This window comes from Zonotrichia leucophrys, chromosome 2 (assembly GCF_028769735.1).
Source record: "Zonotrichia leucophrys gambelii isolate GWCS_2022_RI chromosome 2, RI_Zleu_2.0, whole genome shotgun sequence".
NCBI classification, from domain to species: domain Eukaryota; kingdom Metazoa; phylum Chordata; class Aves; order Passeriformes; family Passerellidae; genus Zonotrichia; species Zonotrichia leucophrys.
In genome coordinates, this window is record NC_088171.1 from 32672361 (window position 1) to 32694247 (window position 21887).

At 40.2% G+C, this 21887-nt stretch overlaps 1 protein-coding gene across 1 annotated transcript in view; it reads right to left on the bottom strand.

Annotated features, from left to right (window-relative positions):
- RAPGEF5 (Rap guanine nucleotide exchange factor 5) overlaps positions 1-21887 on the bottom strand; it is a 156854-nt gene that overhangs the window by 71561 nt on the left and 63406 nt on the right. Inside the window, exon 9 of the mRNA XM_064704463.1 lies at positions 19410-19535. Coding sequence (XP_064560533.1) covers positions 19410-19535 — 126 coding nt within the window. The remainder of the gene's footprint in view (positions 1-19409; positions 19536-21887) is intronic.

Genomic DNA, 21887 nt, shown 5'->3' on the forward strand with positions numbered 1-21887 from the left:
GATGTTCCCAAGCAGTGGTCCAACTACAAGGAGGGTGGGGGGGTTCATTGTGCAGGCCACCTGAAAATATGACAAAAAGTTTGTGCAGTTAAAGAAAGGCAAAAAAAGTGAAAAAAGAGGAACTTCATGAAGCTTTTCATAGAATCATAGAAATGTTTTTGTTGGAAAAGAGCTTTAAGATGAAGTTCAACCGCAAGAGGGTATACAGTTAAAAAGAAAAAATCCCTTAACATTCTTTGGAAAATAACAGAAGCATAAAATCCATGACTGAAAACAGGAATCCTGGTGTACACTTCCCTGTGGCACACTTCAGTGGTGCTGAGCTGCAGTACAATTGCAGATACACTGTTTGGATATGCAAGAAGTGTCCTAACAGAGACCAAATTGTTTGTACCCCTGACTGGCCCCCAATTTCCTCTAAATATATTTAAGGTGAGAACACTTTAAGGATTGGGCTTTAATGAAAGGAAGGAACCTCTAACACGGGAAAAAGGGCACACTTTCTAACATAATATGAAGAAAATCATTACTGGTGTCACAACCACCGAAGTAATGCTATCATAACCTCAACACTCCACAACTTTTTGTTGGTTAATGAGAAATGTCTTCTCACAGCAACTGAAGGTTATGCATTTCAGTTTTTCCTTGGAGCAGACTCTTCATAGCTATTAGTGGGTAAATCTGACAGCCTGACAGAGAGCTACCACCTTGGCAAGGACAACTGAGGAGACCTTTTCTCTGCAACTGTACAAAAACAGAGGGGAAAAAAAAAAGGGGAAGGGAGTGAAGCAAGACAGAAGATGGGATGTTGGTATTAATATAATCTCATTCTCTCACAGCTGGCAGGACAGCATGTACTTGAAAAAATGTCAGTATACAGAAGAATTGGAGGCTTAGAGCTTCTGTATTTGTAGAAAAACCTGCACCACACCAGGGCAAATTAGCATGACTAGAACAAAAAGGGCAGATGCCAACAATACCCTCCAGTGGCCTTGCAATTAATGTGGTGGGGTATGGAGCTGGTTGGAAATTTCCCAATGAAACTTTTTCTTTTCACTGAAAAAATATGAATTCAGTACAACTGAAACTGTGCCAGATCATGTCAGTTTGAAGAGAAAGTAGCCAGCCAGGCTTCCCCCACTGCCTGAACATACTGCCCACCCCAGGCTGGCAGGACTTCTGCATCCCCTGCCACACAGGAGCTCAACAGGCCTGGAGGTCCAGGTCCCACGGCAAGTGTCAGGAAAATTCATTTTGTATTTCTGCCTTAAGAGAGTTTTGCAGCTGTCTTATTTTCACCCACATCATAACTGCTTACTTCCCCAAAATGTAAAGTTTCCTTCAGGACAAAAACTCAAGGACCAGATGCAAGTATCTCCTTTTGCAGATAACGAATAGAATAGAATAGAATAGAATAGAATAGAATAGAATAGAATAGAATAGAATAGAATAGAATAGGAGTATGTAGATGAAACAGTTCAATCCCCCAGCTCTCTGGAAGACACTGGAACAGTATCTTCAGTGATGTTAGTGGCAGTGGTTCAAGCCTTAGCTGCAGTGAAGAGCATGAAGGAAATTATATAAAAACTGAAGGACTTATGTTTCAGCCAGGAAGGGAGGAGGAGTGCCAAGGCTTCAAGGAGGACTGCAGATTTAACCTGGATACCCTAGGACTGATGACACATACTACTATTACCATATGGTTTAGGGAAAGAAAAATGTAGATATATGTATATAAATGTGTAGATGTACAGAAATTATACTTGACAGAATAATCCTAACATCAGATGAGTGAAGTTCTAGAAATTACTGGCATATGAGAGGAAATAGATAACAACTTGATTAACATCTAACAGGGCTGGAATTTGACTTCTCTGGCAGCCCCCATACAGCTTTCACTTAAGAATGAGAACCCACAGAACACAGCTGACTAATGTTAATAGATTTAATTTATTAATGTAGAATAATATTCACCTTGGTAAGGACATGTGTACAAAGGCCTTACAACCCTTATAATGGAAGCAGTGATAAATAAGGTCTTCTGAAGGAATGGAAGAGAGATGGCAGCAAATATATGACACTGTCAGCCTTATATTGCTCTAATTACCAGTTCTGAACACATACAACTTCTAAGTCAAGCAGACAAGACTGATGATGCCTTTCTTTGTCTTTCACTCCAATTCATACTAGGTGTGTAGCAAAATATTATTTTTAAAAATTTGCTTACCCCCTTACTGTCTCTGAGAGAAAACTTTGTCTCTTGATTTATATCTATGATACTTCTCAAGGCTGCCAATGCCATCATTCCAATAAAAATAAAATAAAATAAAATTTGTATACTTTTCCCATTATAAGCCACAATTGCAAACTAGGAAGGTTAAAACTTGCCTATTGCTGCTTATTACATTTGTCACTGTAAGGCATATATCTCCTTGTTGAAGTGTTGTTCTCAAGGAAGGATGCAGATAATTTTTCTAAAAAGAGTACTCAGCAAAGGTCAGGAGCTGGATGTGACCTCATAAAAGGCTTAAGAAAAAGGTTCTCTAAAACTGAGAATACTATATAAAGCTCAAACTCATTCTCAAGAACTCCCGAATCAAACTCTCTCAAATGTACTGACATTTAACTGCAAGTGTGAAAAAGCACTGAGTAAAGGAGTAGGGAAAAAAAAAACAATCCAAAGCTAATGTTTAAAATCAAAACAATTTATTTAACTGCTAGACCAATAGCAGTCTTCACAAAATAGAATTTATATCCTGTGGTTTGGTGGTTTTTTTCAACTAAGTTAGACATAATACAGTGATTTCTTTTGAGGAAAGCATGAATCACAATGGCTACAATTTCCTTGGGTTTGGATGACAGTTCTAATTCTCTCCAAAATAGCCTGAAATCACCAGCCTTTTCACTAATGCTTTCAAATGGTTCTTTTCTTGTTAATTAATTCATGAATCTAAATCATTCAAACATAGATAAGCCACTAATCGCTCACAGACTTGATAACAGATCCTAAGTAGACAGAAATGTGTAGAGCATGCAATAAAGCTGCCAAAAAAAAAAAAAAAAGAAAAGAAAAAGGAATTAGAATGAAAAATAAAACTCACTCCTTCCACCTAATAGCAGGAGATGTGATTCTGCATTTATTATGCAGGATAAAATATTCACTGATGCCAATAGTAACTATAGAAATGAGAAAAATCAGGCTGCTTCTATCTAGAATGCTTTTTTCTAATGTTACATGCACAGGAGCAAATTAAAGGATCCATTTGTTTTGGTATAATATCTGTTGTCCACAATTAACAAAAGGAAAACATGAAAGAATAAGGGAGGTGGGAAAGAGCAGGTTAACAATCAACTCTTGTCAGCAATAATTAATTCAGAACTGGAGGTTATAGCACCCAAGAAATAAAGGAATTTTATTGCAGGATTACAACAAGGAAAAAGAAGAAAAGTGCTTTTTTGCATACCTATATAAAGAAATAGCCATAAAATTATTTAATAAGTTTTCATGTATTGAAGAAAACCAAAGTGTCACAAACAATACAAATTAAGAAAAATGTATGACACCACGTTATGAAGCAACATTTTATATTTCTTTATATTTTATAATTTTAGATAATCATGTATTAATTTATTCCTTATTTTGTGCCTGATGGAATCATGTACCTGCTTGTTGCATGCCTACATGCTCTAAATTTATTTCAGTAGGGAGTCTCCTCTCTGCTTTCCTTAGATAATACAATCGTGCCCAGCTTTAGAAGGGAGCTAAGTTAGTTATACCAAGGGCAACCTCAACATTTATTCAAGTTATGGAATGAAAAAAGCACTGTTACCATGGCAACTAGTAAATCACATTGTATCTGCAATGAGATGCAAGGCATCTCGAGTAAACACTCATCTGCCTCCTTGTGTGACCTCCTCCGCAGGGAATGGTTCCTCTGAGGAGGAACACATGCAGAACTGTGGCACAGTCCAGATTTTACTGTCTCTTCTGCAAAAAGTTGGCAGAAGTAATTCAATGTTATTTTTGTGTGGGGAGATTTAACCAGCTCTATCATTAGAATAGGAAGAAATACTGGGAAAAGAGGATCAAATATTGAATGTTTTGCTGGGATTTACCTCAGTCAAGACCACGAAACCTTACAATGACAGGGTACCTCAAACTGGTGTTGTAGCCCCTGCACCAGAAGACCATTCACAGCAGCCCTGGAAGGAAAAGCCTTGCTGCCAGCATGGAGGCTGCCAGACATGCAGCAGCACATCATGCTGGAGCTGTTGCTGCCTCCAGCCATCTGCTCCACCCTTCTGAGGGATGTTGCCGCCTCCAAAACGAGGACATCTGATCTACCCTTAGCCAGGCTGCTGCATGTTTTACTGGGCTCTGATATTATCAGCAGCTAACATACCAGCTCTGCCTGACATAGCCTTCCTTTCTCCACGTGGTAAGGGACAGCTCTCTTCAGAACAACCCCTCAAACCATGCTGCTCTACTGACAGACCCACCCACAAAGTCTCAGCCCATCCATCAGCCACTGGGCTTTCACTGTACTTCCCTGCTGCCCTTCTCTAGCTCTTCTTCAGCCACTATCATGCCTACATAAGGCTCCTTCTCTCTTCAGCTAAATTCACCATGAGGAGCAGCATTGACACCAGGTTCCCAAACAATCTCCCTTGGGTCACTCCCTTCTCCTTCCTTGAAGTATCTCCTCCTGAGCAAGCTGGTGTTACCATTAGGGAGAGAGGGACACTCCATGATGCCACTTAGCAGCTTCTGATATCATACTGTATGCACAGTGATTTCTTCAGCCAATAAAGGCTTCACCGCAGGCTGCAATCTTCTGCTGACAATGGGATCTTCTGATCCCATTCTTCTTCTCTCATCACATCCCATTACTCTCAGACTGCATACTACAGACTACTTAGACACTGCCAACACCTATTATGCCACCCAAGGAATACTGAAACTCTCACATATCTCTGATAGGCTTCCCTTCCCCCATTTCCAGCTTTGACTCCTTCCTGACCATCATAGCTTCAAACAGTTTATATGGTTTTCTACAGCTACATCCTTTTCATGTATAAGGTGAGATCTCATCTCACCAACTTCTTTATGCCTGCTCAGGAAATTATTTTTATGTCATAAATCTCATAAATCTACCTTCTCTCATAAGTCCTTCCAGAAATTACTTCTTAAACCTGTTTACTTTGTCATTTTTGGGTTCTTCCTTACCACATGGTTGGTCATTTACTATTTGACCTGAACCTTGATAGATAAGGAGATGCTGAGGGTGAAGAAGACACACAGTCTGGAATTCACCATCTATCACAGAGCATTTGAGTAACAGAAACATAAAATGAGATGTATGGACAGATGACCGGGTCTTAACTCCCTAATAGAACCCTGTGGAGAGGTTTACAATATCCAAGTACTCCAGGGAAATAACTAATGATCCTTTCTTCAGTGCAGTCATGTTTCAAGAAGCAATTGCATGAGTTACTAAGTGCTTGAGACTGCCTCCATAATTGCAATGATTTATTTTATGCATCATCATAACTACAGCACTAGGTCAGGAGGACATGTGCCTTATAGATGCCTTGAATTTTAACACATGCATTGGGGGAAATCAGAAACACAGAGACCACAGTGGGGGGCAGGGGGGTAGGGGAAAGACAAAGTCTAAAATCCTAACTAAAACACTAGGTTTCTGTTAAATTTTTAATAAAATTAATTATATTTTCAGATGACCCTAAGCAGAAGTTGCTTACACTTTCTTCTGCTCCCTTAAAATGCAAGTGATCACTATATAATGCTCCTGAAATATGTCAAAAATTTTTTTCCAGTGTAAGTAATGAATGTGCAGTTTACAGTGTAACTATCCATTCAGTAAAGAAAAAAATGAAAACATAAGCCTGCTGTTTCTGTCTTGTGCCTCTGTTTATTCCAGACAAAACCCTCCCTGTGCAAAGCATCTCTCTTCGCCTACCCTTCATCTGTGCTGGTGCATTGGCTGCTTGCTAGCAGCCAGCAAAGAGGGGGATGAGACTTGGGCTCGTGAGCATTTACTTGACATGGGAAGTATGATCTCTACACACAGCTACTCACCTGACCTACAAAACAAGGATGCACCAAGAATATTTTGTGAGGGCTCACATCCCCAGTGCAGGAGGCTATATTTCTGCAACTTCAGAAAAGATTTGTTAGCAGCTTCCTGGGCATGGCCTCCTGACATTACTGAAACCCCTTTCTGCAGTTACTTTTCCTTGTAGCTATGTAAGGCTTCACTGGCACAGAAGGACGTTTTTAGGATAACAATAAGTTAAAGTGCTGTCATCACCAAAACTTTAAGGCTATTTGAAGGTCTTGAAGACAATTTCTCTCCACCCCCATAAACTTCAAACCATTCCCCTATGATAACTCAAGAAAAAGCACTGCTAACCTTCAGCACTGTTTTTCCAATTACTGTGTTTCAAGGTTAGCAGTGTAAAAACACTCAACCAACCCAGTTCTCAAGGTCAAAGTAAAAAATGCAGCAATGATATTCCACAGTAACTTTCACTCATTTGATATTCAGGACACATTCTTTCTGAATATCAAATCACAAAATCATTGCCAATTCATCAGATTTTAAGCTTTAGCTTATTAAATATTATACTGTGCTAAAAATAAAATGCAAGTTTTCATTTATCTTATTAGAGTGCTTCTGTACAGCATGATCTAAGTTTCTAATTATCTATATCTCCAAATTATATCAACTGTTATTTCAATATAAGCAAATTCATAACAACACATTTTAATGGAAAATATTCATATGCTAAAAAGTGGTAAAGCATTAGAAATCAAAAAGTTGAATGTCAAGATGCTAAAAATGAAAATGTTTCTCTACATTGTGTCTGCCAGGAGGGCAAGAGCTCACACAACATTTGGCAGTGATTTCCCATGATAAAGCAACTCTTTGGTGCTTTCATTTCCATAAAAGCTCTAGTCTATTTAGAGGTAGTTCCTAGCTCCTTGCCCTTAACAGGGCAATGCAGATAAAGTTCATTAAATATATTGTCTAAGGTAGGAAAGTGAAGAAGTTTTGCTGTAGCAAGCACTTAACCTGTGCATGGAAAAAAAAAAGCAAAAAATTGGAACAAATTATTTCTTACAAAAGCAAAGGTGGTGAAGGACATATTGGTATTGCATGTTCTGCTGCATTCACAAAATTGCCCAAATGAAGAATCTCTGGATGGGATGTATTATTAGACCTTAATCAATAGGATTTTTTTCAAGCAGGCTGGGCATCCAACTATTTGACGCAGATCCTTTCCACACACGAGAGCATTGGAACACCAGAAACTGCAGCATTAATGAATTACAAGGAAGATTGCAAATGCCTACGATTTTAGAGCTAATTTTGACAAGAAAATGGTCAAGCAATTTTTACAGTTTTTTGATACTTCTGCTGGAATGCTGAATTTTTGTTTCTTCTTACAGCAGGTAAGACATGAATTTGTACCATACTTAAATGAGTAAATTGCTATTTGTTTTACTGCTTTTATTCTTAGGGCATCCTTAATACATATTGAACATCACACAGATTAAAAACTAATAGCATTTTAAAACAACAGTTATTGCATGATTTACTGTATAGCTTTTGCCTAATGCAAATATTTACTATTTACATGTCACTGCAATGAAAACAGTATCTGTCAATTGATTAACCAATAAAAATATTAGACAGAACTGGAGAGCATTGCTACAGCAGCTGCAAAGGACAGTGGTGCGGTGAAACTGAAGCCATTCTGCCTACTGAGTACAAAACTAAGTTTTGCTCCAGGGAAGAGACAGTCATAGCTGCACATACACATATGTGTGTGTCTGTGTGACAGCTGGGGGTGGGAGAGTGAGAACAGACGAGTTACAGGGAGCATACGGGCACCCAGTGCAAGAGCAGAGCAACTCTGCAGATCCCACACAAACCAGCACACGTACCCACAGCTCTGCTGGAAAATTGGAACATGCTCCCCCAGTTCCTGCATACATTCCCACAAGGAAGAGTCTAAAACGAAGTAAGAGAGGCACATTTTTAGGCACATCCTTAGAAATTGAAACTACAGCTCATGCACTGAAAAGAAAAGAATTTATAGGGACCATTTTTAAGAAAGTACCTGATTTGATGTCCCGCATTAAAAATCTGCCACCACAAGCAAGTCTCAGGTGGTTCAGGGGATCTGCTTCAACCTATCTATAGTATCACTCAGCCACCCAGTGTGCCCTAACTACTCAAACACCTCTACTGATGACCAAGACTAGGTTTTAATCTAAAGAACTGAAAAAGAGGTTGAAACTTTTCAGAATCTGCTAGACAAAAACCCGATGTAATCTGAAAAGAGGAAGAGAAGGAAAGGACTGTCAGAACAGATGGGTCACCAGGAGAAAGCATCTTCTTTATGTTAACAACTGAAACTGTGTGTTTAAATGACTGGTTCATTCTACAGTGTGAAAAGGGGTTCCATAAGTAGTCTTTGTTAGAGATTGTCTTTTTTTTTAGCAGGGTATGCAATTTGCTTAATGAATAAATATATACAGCACATGCACACATAGGCAGGTGTCTCTACAGGAGGAGAACTGGGGGACCATAAACACTGCAAATTTCTTGGTGGAGAAGAATTCTGCCACATCCTTGGTGAAATCCTGAGAAAGACCCCATACTTCATGCTTGTTTTTCATAAGTTTATCAAAATCCAAGAATCCAAAAAGAAATCAATATGGTCCAATTATTAGCTCAGTACAGGTACTGTGTAGAGACTGAGAGATTATTTACATAGACTGAATTAATGTGTGTATTCCACTGAAAAGCTTCAGGTTTCTCACCTGAGGAGACAAAGCCAGAGTGTCAGTACATTCCCAGCTACTTGCCATTCACACAAGGAAGCCCAGGCCTGAATGTATGTGGTTTTTAGCTGAAAGCCTGAACAACCAGGCTTTGTGTATGAGAACTGAAATTGTGGCCACTTCAGTCAGCTCTGATTAGTGTCTTCTCTGACCCTGACCACATTCAGTCTCTATTAACTTGCTAAATATGGCCAAACAGCATATATTACAAAGAGTAAATCGATTTAACGGTTGCATTTGTATCCACAGATGTGTTTTAAACATTTCTGTGGTGAATAATCCCCTACTTGCAATATAAAAGTATTTTGTAAAAAGGCTTAAACTGGTGCTGTATTCATTGAACAAATATTATCACCTCTAAAAACAGGAGAGACACTGTGATATTGCTACCAAACCAAAAGGGTGATGCACATTTGCATTCTGTGCTTGCCTTCTACTCTGCCAAAAAGAGCAAAACTTGTCTTTGTTCCTCCCAGCACCAGACTAAATAGGAATGCTGCTCCTGATACAACACACAGGTGTACTCCCCTCACCTCCGAGGGAAAATGGATATGAAATGAGGGATGGTGCTCTCAGTCCAGCCACTCCAAGTAAGAAAGCAGCATCAGCCAGGCTGGCAGGGGACAGAGCTGATGCACAGCAGCCAACAAAGGCATGTGAGCTGCAAGCCCTTCCCTTGATCAAACAGGGCTGTGTAGCTCAGCGTCACCCCCTGTTCAGGGCTTACCCTTGTTCCGAGCCTGGAAATCCATCTCAGATTTGATCTTCAGCAAGCTGTTAAAGGAATTACCAGCCACTATTCATGCTTTTCCTGAGTTAGGTCATCCTATTATTTTCACAGTCATCAAAAGAGGCTAAAGTACTTTTTCCTGCAACCAGCAAGTGCTGCCGCTCCCACACGTCAGAGCCTTCCCCGCTCGGATGCTCACGTTCCAGGCAGTGACAAAAAGAGCTGGGAACTGCCTGCCACACGGTATCAGAAAATGTATTCGAGGAAGGGTGCAAGGTCACTGCTAATTTCAAACCCTGTTTCATGTTTCCACATGAAACACCTAATTAAAACTTTTCACTGGGTAGTTAAAATGAAATCCGTGCATATGCACTTGAGACCTCGTTTTCATGAGCTGTGAATTAGAATAGAGGAGGTGCTGCACACAGCGGTAGGAACACTAATCGAGGAAGGAAAGGGGAATATCTGCTTTGATTTAGAGGAAGATAGTCAGCAAAAATACCACTAATCACCTGGGTTTTCATTCCTTTGCTCTTTGAGCTGCCACACAGAACCAAGAAAAATGGATGCAAGTGGTGTATTAACTGCTACCAAATCAGTGTTCTCCACAGGTGGCCGTGTGTCAAGCACATCTTGCAAAATGCCACCACCTTCCATGGCTACGGTGTGACAAAAGCTTTAGACTCTACAGGCTATATACTGCTCTCACAAAAAAATATCTATTAACATCAGCAGGGGCTGAATTAAACTTTAAAATGGAGGCACAGTGAGTGATGGAATGGCCAGAGCAAAAGGACAGGTTTGAGGGGAGATTTTAGGATGGTTTCATGATTAAAATAAATAAATATTGGGGGGAGGAAAAAAGGAGCCTGCAAAAAATACAAGGTCAAAGTGTCCTTACATTCCTGCTGTGTATGTGGTTTCAACAAAGAAGGCAGAGACAGCCATTTTACAGCTGCCATTTTTTTTTTCCAAAAAGTCAGAGCAGATAGCCTGACTCTGGCACAGGAGAGGCAGCTGAACAGAGGGAAAAGGCTGTTTCCACACTGCCATTCTCCAGGTGGTCTCCAGACCACGCCTGCAGGAACAGATGCCAACAAATGCTGTCAGTATTTATTCCGGTCTGGACACCGGCCTCACTGACTCCAGAGCATCCTGCCACTGGAATCACACTGACCTTAGCACAGACTCCAGATCTTACTACAGAATTTGCCCCAATGTAGTTTCCATTTGAAACAAAGCAAAGTTGGACATGCAGAAATGTGTTCACTTGTTTAATGACACTGTACAGGTATCTTACTGGCCCAAATCTTCACTACAATGAAATGGAATGTTCTTCCTGAACTTATTCAGGAGGACAGGAAGAAAAAGAAAGAGAAAAAATGGGTACCTAAAGCACTGAATCCTTTTTACATGACTCTGGGCAGACTACTGAATCTCAGACAACTTCCAAAGAGGAAGCTGTGGTAGACAGCCATCGGTTTCTAGTTTATCAAAAAGTTTTCCAGTTATCTTGGGTAGTTCTTTTCATCCAGGTCTAGACTATGAGCCAAAACGAGATGTCCTTGATTGGTTTAAATTCCAACAGAGAAGTCTGGTAAAACCATGAATTACTTAAAAGTTCTGCACCACTGAAATGTGAAAGACAAGATAACTATTCCTGAAATTCGGTAACTGCTTAAAATATCTGACATAAATTTGCATGGTACATATTCAAGGCATTATCAACTTTTCTTTTTTATCTTCTTGAATTTAGGTAACACATTCCCTAACTTAACAGAGAGAACCAGACATCTTTGTTATTCAGAGTTCCCAGAAAAAGGGAAACTGTACAGAAGTACATGGCAGGATACATCCACTGTATCATCAGCATAACTGGGAATTTATTGATGTCATAAATCAGGAAAATGGAGAAAAGAACATTCAGAATGTCATCAAATGTATTTATCACACGGAGAGAGGGACGATTTAATGTCAGAAAACAAAAGAGCAGATGCTTTGAACTAATAAACTGGTAATTTCTACTTCTCCAAAGGAAGAATATTATAAAATTAATTCTGTGTAAGCCTTTGGACAGTCTAGAAACATAAGCAGGTTAGTGATTCAAAATCCAGAGAGAAACACAGAAGCAGGGGACAGTGACAACCTGCAGATTGGAGCTCTCACAGAGTTTCTCTACTTCTTCGTGTGAGTAAATGGAGCAAAGGCAGGACCAAGGAGCCATGCTTTCAGTCTTGACACCACCAGAACTGTGCAGTCCTGCTGCCCATGAGAAACAACACTGTGTCCTCTCCCTGCCCCTGGATGTTGACCCCCATTCATCACTCACCCCCTTCTGTGTGCGTGTGTGCCTTCATGAAGCCACTTGGTGAAGCATGGGATCTAGATTGAAATACTGCCAAGCAAAAAAATGCAAGGACATTTCATTTGACCCAGTCCAGTTTCTGGATTGGGTAAGTCACAAAGCTTTGGGGAATTAAGGAGGATGGCTGTGTTTTACCAGGAGCAGCAGAGTGGCTCTCACCAGCACAGGTCATCCCTGACACCATCTCATTCTCACCTCTTATCCGTGTCCCCATAACTTGAGGGGAACCAATCTGGTTGGAAAACAGCCCCATAAGGAAGGTGTATTAATTGTATTTTTCTGCTTCATTATTCCCTGTGTCACTTCAAAAAGCAGCACTACCTGGGCCAGCCCAGGGCTGGGGACAAGCCTCTGGGGCAGCACCGCCCTGAAACAAAGCCCAAGGACCCTGAGGCTGTGTAGGGACTGCAAATGTTTGGCCCCACCTCAGCTATGCTCTGGAGTTTTAAAAAAGTTCCCTCTGGCCATCAACATTTCAACCCACTTCCAGCTTCCTTGGGATTCCTGAACCAAGTCTCAAGGGTCCCAAAGCAATTCCTCAACATTCATTAACCACTGTAAGTTTTATGGCATCCTTCAAGGCCCCACATGTTTAACACTTCATTTTATACCTGGGTAAACAAAGGTGCAGAAAAGTGATGAGATTTGAAGAAGGTTATTTATTAAATAACTAACAGAGTCAAAAATAAAAATTTAAAGTTCTGTCTCCCAGGTTTTAGTCTGCTAAGTACCATGTGTCCCTTTTACCCCTTTCAGCTCAGGACCTAAGTCATTGTCCCACACAAGAATGAGTCACCATTCCACTCTAAAGAAAGCCCAGCGTGCAAAATGTGTATGTGGAATTTCCTCCTATACAAAGGAGTATAATGTTACAGAATAAATCAAAGAAGAGAAAATTAGGCTTTCTTTTCTTTTAAACACTAGGATGAGCATCTGGAGGAAAGAAAGTATTGTGGGAATATGTAACTTGACTTAAAGGAAAATAGTGAGGTTTCTATTCAATGTGTTCCCATACTATGCTCACAATATATCATGGGAGCACAAGCATGACTCAAGTGCTTTATTTTTATAAGGAGAAGGATCACATAATGGCACCACTCTTTTGCACTCCTGGCATGAGGATGTTCTCCTCCAGAACTTTGGAGGAGATTAAATAGACTCTAGGGATTAAATAGACTCTAAAAAAGGAATGGGAAGTCCTCTTAAAAGTATGTAGTAAATAAAAATAATTCTATCATTTTTTTTAAAGTGCTGCAAAAGACTGAAACAAGCATGCAGATGATCCCAGTCCTACATCTGAACAGGAGGATCCTTATCTCTGGCAAACTTTCTCCATTTCAAAAAGATGCCTTTTCAAAGAGGTGCCCATTCCATAATGGAAAAAAGAAAGAAAGAAACTAAAAAAAAAAAATAGGAAAAAAAGAAGAAGAAAAAAAAGCATAGGACCTGTAGAAACCTTTTCTTCTCAGAAGATAAAGAGGTTGGCTTATGAAAAACAGGTGATCACCTGGAGCTATGCATTCATTCCAGCAGATGAAAAATTGAGCATCTGGAATAGGACATTCTCTCCAGAACATGACAGAACTAGATTCCACTCCCTGTTTCCCTTGATTCAGACCAGAGACTTGAACTTCAAGTTACCTCCACAGCAAACATGTACCTAACTCTTAATTACTTATTCTTGCTCAACAAGGAAGTATATGCTGACAATCTCATTGATAGATTCATTTTTTCTTGGCTTGTAATTGAAGACTAAATCAAAATTGCAAACTATCATCTTACTCTGGTACAGCTCTCTCTGCTAGTGCTGGCAGGTCCAAGAGATATAAAAGGAAACAGCAAACTCCTGTGCTGACATGCCAAGTCCATTCTGTTTACATGACTTTAGACATCTATACCACCTCATAGCTATTCAAGCCATGAAAGTTTTTGCAAAGCTGCGTTGTAGTTGTTATGACCACTTGATCCACAGCTCTGCAAAAAGATGCAGAGCAGCTGCCAAGAGTCAAAAGCAGTAAACCTACAAGCTACCCCATAGATCTGTCCCAAACACAGCAGACATAACAAAATGATGTTTTTAGAAAGTAATGCACAGATTTCGGTCACTGGCTGTATTCAGACATCATTTGATGTCAATGTTTTAAAGAATATGTTTCCATCCCTGATTACTGACTGTCAGTCCAGCAGTACAGCAGCCCAATGCCACAGCTTTGTCAAGCTATCCAAAACTGCAGCTCTGGACAAGTCCTGGCATTCTTTCTTGTCTCCTTGCAGGTGTCCAGCTGGGCACCCTAAAAATACCCCTGGTGTGTCATGGCTGGAATTTCCTTATGAAATTCCTCTATCATGAGTAATCTATACAACCCAAGGCTCTAAATCATTAATCTTCTGTTGTAAGCCTTTTAACAGCTTCAGCTCAACCACTAGCCTGCTTCAATGAGCAAATCATCTGTCTTCCAAATGAGACCACTGATTACAAAAGTTAGTACCCAACAAATTAACAGAACTGCTCCTCAGTATCTGTTGTCCTTCTGAAAATATACCTGCCTCAAATAATATATCTCTTTCATTTTGAATTAAGTCACAGAATCAATACCCCCAAGCTGTGGTACTTCTATTCTTTTAAACATCAGGTAATTCTAACTAATATCTAGATTAATCTGTAAAGGGATTACAGGGTGGATTTAGGGAATGTTCCCCTTCCTCCTGACACAGCAAAGTACTGTAAGAACCTCCTTGGAACATTACAGTCAGTTTGTGAACATCTTATTCAGTTGATCTGACTATGAAATTGATACTACAATCTAAAGAATATTCTCTCCATTTGCTGAGGTGAAAAGGCCTTTTACAATTTTACTTAAACAATGACACTATAAACAGACATGATTTTCTTAATGAGTGCAACACTTCATTGAAATAATAACTGGAAATACTGTACAACACATTTTCACATCTATTACAAAGGTATTATTCGAGTTATAGTTGACTAAAAGGAATTTCAAAAACTATGGTTTAGTGCAAATATGTCTTGAATGCATCCCAAATATATGCTGGAGAGGAAAAAAGCCATGATAAATGACTTCAAATGGCTTTACACACAAAGCTTGCTTTCTATAATATAATTAATGGTAATAATAAGCAAACCTCTCCACAAAGCAGGCTTGCTCTATGGCTGAATATTTCAATACAGATTTTTCATCTATTTTCTGTCAAAGCAATTTTTTGAAGGAAATGAAATATTTAAATAACATAAAAATACAAATATCCAGTTTCACATTTCCCTAGGCTTATAGGTATGATTTGCATGTAATGATAAAATTAGAACTGCAAGCTTGCATAGTTTTTTAATGCTATCCCACATTTGATATTAAAATAATTTCTGTGTGTTTTAGACAATAATTTCATTTTATTTATTTATCAATACATTGTAGGAATGCAAAAGCACAGAGAAGAAGCTTATCTGCCTATTTAGAAGCCTTTTTAGTTCTATTTACTTTCTACTCATTAACAAAGCTGAAGTTTTAGGGAGCCTAACACATACAGTCGGTTCAGTGCCTTCATTAAGCACCTTATTCTAACACATTAGGAAGATGGAGTGGGGAAAAAAAATCACTGTTAGTTTTTCTTTTTCTCTACAAGTCTGTGAGCACTGTTATGGTTAGAGCACTTTTCAAACACTGTATTTACCAGAGAAGAAGTTGGCACTGTGTACTACCATGGAACACCAGTTTCAATATACCAATTTAACCTGGTCACTGTCAGCTTCCCATGCCAAAATCAATTTAACAGCTCACATATAACAGAAACTGAGAACAGAACTTTTTAAATTATGAGTTATTCAAAGCTCTTTTTTCATTCAGACCATAAATGTGAAATGATAGCATACCAGAAAGCTAAAAAATAAAACAGTATGGACTTTCTGATTTTGTACAAATCATCTTACAGATATAGAGATATATACCCCACTTTTACACTCTCCAGAACTCAGCCAGACTAAAGGAATCCCTTCTCCCACGCACTAGTTCCAAACCAAGCTTTCTTCCAGTGAGCCAGCCAGCTGTCACTTACATTCCCTCTTCCCAACCATCTGCTTTTTCTGAGAAAAAAGAATTATATTTCATCTCCTGAAGTAGCAACCAAACTAGTCCATGCTTCACCGGTTCCTTGTGGACCACAAACTCCCAACACCACACCTCAAAGAACACCTTTAGGTACTTTATCTGCCAAAAAACCTCTTGTGCATCCAAGTGTCATTTATCTTCTTTAAGTGAGTCATTAACTTTTGTACTCCAACTCAGATGAAGATGGTGACTATTTATTTGAGTGACAGGAGAGCTTACCAGTCCTCCTAGCCAAGCAGTCTCACTCCCTATCACACTCCACACCTCATTCCCTGTACAGGAAAGAGTTATCGGGCTACCAAATCAGTACCAAATTCTTCAATTAGGCTGAGAACCCTTTCTTCTTTACAGGAAAGCACAGGAATTATCAGAACTCAATTATGATACATTTATATTCGCTGGTAATGCTGGAAACCCATGTGAGGCTGTACTAATCTGAAGAGACCTGCTTTAGAAACACGGTGGGTATAACACTGGAGGGGCCACAACTCCATTTCCCATCACATGCCTGGGACGTAGTACATGAAGAGAGGAATTATGCATATGCACAATTTTAGCTCCATGTTCAAGTTGGGGTTTTGGGGTTTTTTTCCTATTCCTTGAGGAGAACGAACTAGAGAACTCTACTTCATGCAAAATTTCCCATTGGCCATTTTGGAAAGAGCCATTTAACTTCCAGGCAGGTTATGAAGCCCCTAGCTTTTAACAGTGACACTGACCCAAGCTGATAAACACATAGCCCTGCAAGGCAGCAGCATTTCTGCTTTGAGCTGGGCTGCCAGGAGGCCAGCCTGCATAGCAGGCTCTCCAAGGGCAGGGAGAACAGCCTGGCAGGGTGTTCAGGCCTCTCATTTACAGACTGCATGCCATTCCTTTGAGGAAGTCAGATCATCCAAGAATGCCCAGTTAGAGCTCCCCAGGAGGGAAAGCTGGTGAAAGCTTTAGTGCAGGAGTACTTGCTGAGAAATGAGGGTCCTGTGGAAAATGCACAGAGCGTCTCCATTTTATCCTGCACTGAGTGCCCATCACCCTGTGTTACAAAGAAAACAGTGCAAAATAAGCTATGCTTTTAAATATAAAAAATGGGCATGTTACACATCATAAGGATACCACGCCCTGAACATGTTGTTCCTCTAACATTTGCAGTGAGCCCAAGGGACTGGAGAGCAAGCCAATGCCAATGAATCTGCCATCGCTTTCGTAGCAGCAGGATGAGATGGGAAGGGCTGAAATCCTGGATCCAAGCAGTATTCACTACACTTTACTCACTACAATTCAGCCTGCTGCTTTTCTCCTTGGAGAAGAGGGGGGATATCTGCCTGGAGCAGTGAGCCCTGCCCAGCCAGTCAAATCCTGCCACCTGCACGTGCACCGGATCAGCTCTCAGAGCACACGGGAGGAAGGGAGGGAGAGGAAGGGATGGAAGCTCACGGCTTCCTGAACACATGCAGCCCACTGCCCTGCCATGGCAATGTGTGCTTTTTTTCCAGTGAAAGTTACCTGAGTCAGCTAAACTGAGAAGCTGCGACACACCTTGCCCATGTTCAGGGCTCCCTCTTGGTAACTGTTCCTAATGAAGTCAGTAGTCTAGCTGGGGGCTTACCAGACACACCCACAAGAAAGACTTTAGGTCTCTCTTATATCTGGGCATGGGCTGCCTGGACCCACCATACAACAACCAGCAGAGTGCAGAACAGGGGGAAGAAGCACACCATGATTTATTGTTGCCAGCACTAGCTGTAGGACATTCCCCACCCAAAAAAAAAGGGCACATGAGTAATGACCTGGCCTTCTGCAGTGTTTCAGGCAACCTTCCTTTCTCCTTGCTGTCACCTCCAAAATCATGTCCTAAAGGTCTAAAGGCATACCCTTGTCTGAGAGTAATTGCTGTGTTATGCTGCTCAGGACGGGTATGAGCAAATTGCTTGAGCTCCTGCTAAACTGAAGTCACTCATCTCCTAAATAGCAGCAACTATTAAGTACCATACTTTTCAAAAGGAGAAGAGAAGCTGAGTGCAGCTTTCCTTTCCATTTTTGGAACTGTACTGTAATCTGCAGCTACAGAGCTGCAGCTGACTCCACAGCGCCCTTTGCAATGACCAGAGTAGCAGCAAAAATATCCACTAAATTTTTTGAGTAACAGTCCCAACATCCCCCTCTCATCTCTGCTCACATATCTGTAATCTTGTTTCCAAATCCAGAAACACGATAGAAATCTGCCCTTGTTTAAAATCTTCTTTGCTTGAGCATCTCAACTTTTAATTGTGCTTTGTGGATACAGTTTAAAGATATATAGAAATTCTCCCAGACATCCAATGCTAGAGGGTCAGCTGAGAAACCATTTAATCTTGGGTAATTAGCCTTTGCTAATTGCCCTCCTCCCTTCTGCACATTTACTGATACAATTACACATGTAACTACACCAGACCAGACCCTTTACGCTGCCAAACAGAACAGAAGCTCTGAAAAAACACTTCATCCTTCTCTTTTCCTTATTTCAGTAGGATTGAACTTGCAGATGAGCTGAAAAGTATTTATTTTCTAAAGTACAAGTCTTTTTTCTACTGTCCAGTGAGCAGAAAATGGAATAAATTGCATCTACATAATGGCAAGAGACATGAAGACTAGGTGGGTTTTTTGTTGTTTCTTGCAGTTATTATCCTTTGCACCTTTAGATGAATATGCAATCAGAATAGAAGTCTTTACTAGGAGAACAAAATTAGGAGACACTGTGCTATAAGCAAAGCAGTCAAGTTTCTGTGAATTTTCAGTCCAGTTATTAACATCTGAATAAGTTCTTTCAGAAGCATTAAACAGAATGCTGCTTTCTTCAGTGTAACTTTTGATTGAAAACACAATTTAAAAGAAAAAAACACATATTGCTGAACTCCCTATCCAGATCATTCTTTTTAATTCGTGTTGAAAAGTTTCAGCCAATACTTGCATCCAAATATGCCCGCAGTAATTTTAAGATAATTTAGAGTAGTTGAAGCATTCATATGCCTTATACATTATTTAAATACACCGTAAAACCCAACAATTTGGTAAAAAGCATCTTGAAATCATCTGCTATATCCTAATATAAGATATTAATAACAGCATCTGACAGTTAATGACAACATAATAATTTAAGTGTGTTGACAATTATTGACCTGAACGCACTTTAGAGAAATGTAAATGCCAGAGGAGAGCAGCTACAGCTCCATGACTAATGTGTGCCCTGGATTCTGACCATCAGCTTTGCTATTTCAGTTTTGTGACCTACATCTCCCTCCCCTACCCGAAAGAAACAAAAAACCCAAATAAGAAATGTCTTACTTGTTCTGCCTTCTCCAGTGCTTTTCTATCCGCCTGCAAAAACTGGCAGTTCTCTCTCGCCAGCTTTTGGACCAGCTCAATCCGTCCGATGTCATCTCTTCCCTGAAGCTTGCATAAAACTCCTGCCTTAAGGGTGGGAGAAAGAGCAAACAGATACTTAAATCCACAGTCCCAGGACATGACACCACCACAAATTTCAACCTTAAAAGAAATGCATTTGTTTTCTCATATTTGCGGTGCTTCGGTGCCACTTGCTGAGCACAAACAAGTCACTGCTTCCCGGGGAACAACTGGAGAGGAACAGAAGCACATCTGAATCTCCAAATGCATCTGCTCTGGAGGAAAGAAGGCAGGGCTAACTAAATCAACCTCTCCTCTGAGTGCAACTATCAGATATGCTGTGTTTTATTTGTTCCTGTCAGCCTGTTTCCTGTTACATAAGAGAACAGAGCAAGAGGTTAAAAACTCATGGGAAAGTTAGCCAGGAACAGCCCTGGAAAAAGAATGAAGTGCAACACAAGGCACTCCTAAAAATAACAGTCTACAACTCCCTCTGCTCCCACTCCAACCATTTTTCACATATGCAAGACTTGGGAGTTAAAAGACAGTTGTGCCACAGTTATTTATTCGGTAAATATCAAATCTGTATCTCTATATTTTGTTTAGGGAAAGAAATTATATTTGCTTTAAAAGCTGTGTTAGAACTGGTTTTTTTGCTAATTCTGTTATTCAAGCTATGCTGATAGTGTTTTGTCAAAGTGGTTGTTTTCTAAAAATGCCAGATAGATACATATAAAAAGATGGATTCACGCTTGCACACAGGCACAGTAGAAACTCATTGCAAAGTTAGCTGAAATGGGCTAAACTGCTCCTTGCAAAGTCAGTGGCTGAAATCACTGTCTATGATTTGGTTATGGATATAGCCTCTGCATAACTGAGACCTGGGGCTATGATACCCCACAGCTTTTATTAGCCCAGATGTTTCCTGATGGGAGCAGCAGATGCCTTGGAAGGGCCATCATGTGGCATATCTATGATATGGCTCTATGACTTCAAAGGCAATCTGCAAATAAACATTTTTCTGCTGAACTTCCTTCACAGTTTTCTTTCCACTGTTCATCTTGAGTTTAAATAAATCACTACCTACTCCAGAATTCACAACACGTCTTGTAAGTCAGGCCCAAAAACTAGGGATGCCCTGACTTGCTAACCCTGCAGGGTCCAATCCCTTGGCCTTGAACAATTCCTGTCCATGACAGATGAAGGTGTGAGAGTGCCCACCCAAATCATTCTACAGCTTGATGATTTCTCCAACCAAAATGTGGAGGTTAAGAGTTCTTCAGCTGAAGAAAACAAATACACTTTATGAATAAGTTCTTGAAGGGCGATGGAAAAAAATGGGCTCCACGACCAAGTCCAGAGTCATCCTTACCCAACTCATCTAAGGAAATTTGTACATGCCTACATTCTTTCAGTCGGGATGAAGACATCTCCTCACAAGCCTGCATCAGACACTTCTTCTCTGATGAATAAAGGATTTCAGATACAGCCTGTCCCTTGAATGTCCTGTGCTCCTCCTGAGCCCAGGCTCCTGAGGAACCCAGCTTCCCTACATAAAGAGCCTACTCCCTGGTTTGAAGGTCAGAAATCCACTGAGAATTTAAGGAATTGCATTGCCCAATCTCAAATTCCTTACATAGTCCATGAGTTCAGTGTCCCTTATCTTCTAAATCGAAGACATTGGTTTATAAACCAGTTCTGACACACTCTTATCCCCTGCAGATCAGCAGCAAGACTGATTTTATCAAATGTGGAAGAATATAGTGAACTAGTTGTCCAGACTTGTTTAATCAATAGAGAAAAGGGGGCATTTAGGAAGAGATTTTTTTTTCACTCTACAGTAGACATTTAAAAATGGTCAGATCAATTGTTTCCTAATATTCTCCTTTTTTCTCCAGTAATTTGCACAGGGAACCTAAGACTTGAGAGGCCTGATGTCTGCACTTCCAACATTTTGAGTGCTTGGGGACATCAACTAAATCAAGCCTGCTTATTTCATGGCTGCAGGATGCTTCTAGCAGAGTATTACATCAGTGTAATGTAGGATGAGGAAAACTCCAAAGTGGTATCACCTACTAGGACTTCAGGATGATAAAGATTTTGACTCTCTCTGGACCTGGGCTCTTAGTGCTGTGGAGGCACTTTTTGTACCTTCCTGTTGTGCTGCTCTGGTTCAGGAATGGCACTCCCCAGTTTAGTGCTCGCACTGAGACTAAATGAGGCACCTTTGCTCCCTCACCCTTCTCCTTTGGGTAGCTGAAGAGAATTGGAGGCACAAAAGGCAAAGATCACAGGTTGAGACAAGAACAATTTACTGAAAAGAGCAATGTGATAAGAAAACAAACAGTAACAGCAACAATAATAATGATATATAGAGTACAAATAAGGAATGATTCACATGGAAACCCCTCAACAACA